The 3,498-nt window shown below is 43.4% G+C and overlaps 1 protein-coding gene across 1 annotated transcript; it reads left to right on the top strand.

The window, feature by feature from the left end:
- Positions 1-3,195, top strand: CYCS (cytochrome c, somatic). The gene is made up of 3 exons (XM_065939090.1): positions 1-140; positions 1,885-2,061; positions 2,159-3,195. Exons 2-3 carry the CDS (start codon positions 1,893-1,895, stop codon positions 2,305-2,307), a joined length of 318 nt encoding a protein of 105 aa, XP_065795162.1. The 5' UTR covers positions 1-140; positions 1,885-1,892; the 3' UTR covers positions 2,308-3,195.
- The last annotated feature ends 303 nt before the right edge of the window (positions 3,196-3,498 follow it).

Consider the following 3,498-nt stretch of genomic DNA (forward strand, 5'->3'; position numbering starts at 1 on the left):
CGTCAGGGGACCGGAGGGCGGAGCCAGTTTGGTTGCACCAACACCGGTACTTAGGCACGTACCGGCGTGTCCTTGGGCTTAGAAAGCGGGGCGTTCGGCTTGTGAGCGGGAACTTCTCGGTTGCGCCCAGAGAAAGAACGGTGAGCGCGGGGCGCGGAGGCCGCAGCAGGCGGGAAGCTGAGCTACGAATGCGTGCGCCTGCATGGGGGACGCGCGGGTGGGCTGAGGCCCGCGCGCGGGGGCGAGGGAGCTGGCAGGGAGTGGCGCCCAGCTACACTGCGCCGGGCCAGAACCGGGTGGGCTACGGCTTGAAACCCCAACTAGGTAGTAGGGTCGGTCAAGGTTCTGAAAGCTCGGAGGCGGCTTGGTCGCGATTCTTAACCGAGACACCGGTTCTCCGTTATAGGAACTGCTGAGCTGGGGCAGTGGTAGACAAGACTAACTCCGAGGTGAGGGCAGGAGTGCGGGGACGGAGCGCAGCGCTTCACGTCCTCCTTCCAAAAGAGCAGAAACGACTGCTCCTCCAATAAGTCATTTCTTGGCCACTTGTCGCTTCCCTCCTTAACCTGCTGAGGAACGTCCGAGGGGGTAGGTTTCATCACAGTCTCCTTGAAACAAGCCTGGATGGATGACCTCGTGGTCACTTCCGGGGATCCGACAGCTGGATGATGGGGGTCCCTGGGTGACCCCAAAGCCGGCTGCTGACCTCCTACCCACAGGAAAGCAATTTCGAGTAACCTGAGCGGACTGAATCAAGAAAGATTTCCCTTTTTGTAAAAATGTATTTTGTCTTCTCTAAAGAGAGCAATGGCTTTAAATTGTATGAATAAATAATGAGGCCTTAAGAGTTGGAATTTGGTGGCTTGGATTTAATATGATCTCAGTTCAACTTAATTGGATTTGTGACTTTTCGTGACCTTGGTCTCATCTTTTGAAATGGCTTTGAACTAGGTTCCCGCTTTGCTTTCCTGACCTCTAACCTTTCATCACTTATGTCAACTGGGAAAAAAAAAATGCACAACTTGAGAGTTGTGACTTAAGTTTTCTCTGGGGCAAAACGATGAGTATGTCCTAGAAGACGAGAAACTGCTCTGAGGAGGTAGGGGGAGAATGTCAGTATTGTATATGATTTTCATGAATGGGGGTACTCTGCAGTCAAGCACACTTATCAGAGGTTTGCTGCTAATCAGCAGGAACAGGTACCACCGTTAAGGATTTTAGTGCTTTTCTAAATAATAAGGAGATGAGAGAATTGGGCTCATAAAATCTTCACCTGAAAAGATCTATCTGAAGGCCAGTTGTGCCAGTTTACTCAGAGCCCAGAGTGCCTCATTCCTGCTCCACCCTGAAACCCTTTCAGAATGTGTTGAAGGTCAGACTGCAGCCACTTGTGCCTTAATCCTTGTATAGGCTGATGGCAAGTGCCAAGTTTTAGTTGGCACTTATACACACAGTGGGGCTTCCCAGGTGGGTCAGTGGTAAAGAATTCACCTGCCAGTGCAGGAGACACCAGAGATGTGGGTTCAATCCCTGGGTCAGAAAGGTCCCCTGGAGGAGGAAATGACAGCCCACTCTAGTATTCTTGCCTGGAATATCCCATGGCCAGAGGAGCCTGGTGGGCTACAGTCCATGGGGTCATGAAGAATCAGACACAACTTAGTGACTGAGCATGCAGAGATATTCACAGAGGTGTGAATATCTCCCTTTTTCAAGGAAGTTCTTCCAGATAGTGTTTTTGGTATTAAAGAATCTGTTGCAAGTGAACTAAGTAAGACAAAATTCAACCTGTTATTTAAGTTGGTGTCAGTGACTGGGGTTGATGTTAGGAATCTACTGTACTTTTACTTGGAAAAAATATTACTAATCTGAATCTTTCGTTTTTAGATTTAAAAATGGGTGATGTTGAGAAGGGCAAGAAGATTTTTGTTCAGAAGTGTGCCCAGTGCCATACTGTGGAAAAGGGAGGCAAGCACAAGACTGGGCCAAACCTCCATGGTCTGTTTGGACGAAAGACAGGTCAGGCTGCTGGATTCTCTTACACAGATGCCAACAAGAACAAAGGTAAGAGGGGGGCATTGTTAACTAATATGAATGTAACCTATGGTAGACACTGTTTCAGGAGTGTGACACGCTCAACAATATATCCTTTCTTGTTTAGGTATCACCTGGGGAGAGGAGACGCTGATGGAGTACTTGGAGAATCCCAAGAAGTACATCCCTGGAACAAAGATGATCTTTGCTGGCATTAAGAAGAAGGGAGAGAGGGAGGACTTGATAGCTTATCTCAAAAAAGCTACCAATGAGTAATAGTTGGCCACTGCCTTATTTATTATAAAACAGAAGTGTCTCATGACTTTTTATGTGTACCATATTTAAATTGATCTCACACACTAGAATTCAGATCATGAATGGCTGATGGAATAATTCTGTTGGACAGTCCTGATTTAAATAAGATTGGTTTGTGGCTAAACGAATATGGTCAGCTTTTTTAATTTTGATAGTAATTCCGGTTCAACAAGTACTATCACTTTTCCCATTCTAAAGAGATGATTGAACTTGAATAAGGAATATTAAACTTTTTAGAGAGATGGTGCATTCCTTCTCAAACCCTATAAGAGATTGGTTTTATATTTAGATTTCTATAACTGGTTATATTAATATATTTAAATACTGAAAAGGTCGCTTCACTGTCTCATAGAACAGAGGAGGATTCACATGTTTTTGAAGTTGTGTTCATTAGCCTGTTAAGGCAAGGATTGAAAATACACTGACAAATTCCACTTTATCTTTTTGGTTTTATAAACTATGCCAATTTAATTAAAATTCTCTATCTAAAATTTAGTCTTTTACTTAATGAAAGGCATTTTAGTGTGGTTTATGTATAGCATCAAATAAAGAGTATTTAGCACCTCACATTTTGTAGATGATCTTTAAGATCAGATACTTTTAAAATTCACTGTGACAAGATATGTTCACAAACTTTGCTTGTTAATTCTTCACAAAGTCAGACTAAGTTATAATTCAGGGTTGTCTTTTAAACAAGAATTCAGAAACGGAACTGTAGAACTACTTGTATGTGGTGATTGGTAATCGTGCTTTTGCCAACTCATTAGAAGGATTAGAGGGGCTATATCATTAGCTCAAATTTGTAAACTCTGATCATAAGGCTTAATTAAAAAACAAAGTCACAGATCATGGTTTTTCTAACTTGATTTAATGGCATACCAAAATGGTTGAAAAATACAGTAGCCCAAACAGGCAGCATTATTACTAGTCATAGTAGTAGATTGTGTTTACTTGGTCTTCTAGGACAGCCTGCCCTAGAACAACACCTCAGTCATCCTCTCAGTTTCCCTGGCCAGAATGAGCACTGCAACATTTATGTCAAATGTAGAAAGATGACTTTCTGGTCATAGTGTTAACGGTATGTACAGCGTATGGTGATAGTTTATGTGATAAGTTATTCATGCAGTTTGTGCCATACATGGTTAGTGTAAT

This window comes from Muntiacus reevesi, chromosome 6 (genome assembly GCF_963930625.1).
Source record: "Muntiacus reevesi chromosome 6, mMunRee1.1, whole genome shotgun sequence".
NCBI lineage: Eukaryota > Metazoa > Chordata > Mammalia > Artiodactyla > Cervidae > Muntiacus > Muntiacus reevesi.

What these genes read in the sequence shown, in the direction of transcription:
- CYCS (XM_065939090.1), top strand. Translation starts at nt 1,893, where the DNA reads ATGGGTGATGTTGAGAAGGGCAAGAAGATTTTTGTTCAGAAGTGTGCC. An exon ending in AGATGCCAACAAGAACAAAG is followed by an intron (nt 2,062 to 2,158) that starts GTAAGAGGGGGG and finishes TTTCTTGTTTAG; the next exon opens with GTATCACCTGGGGAGAGGAG.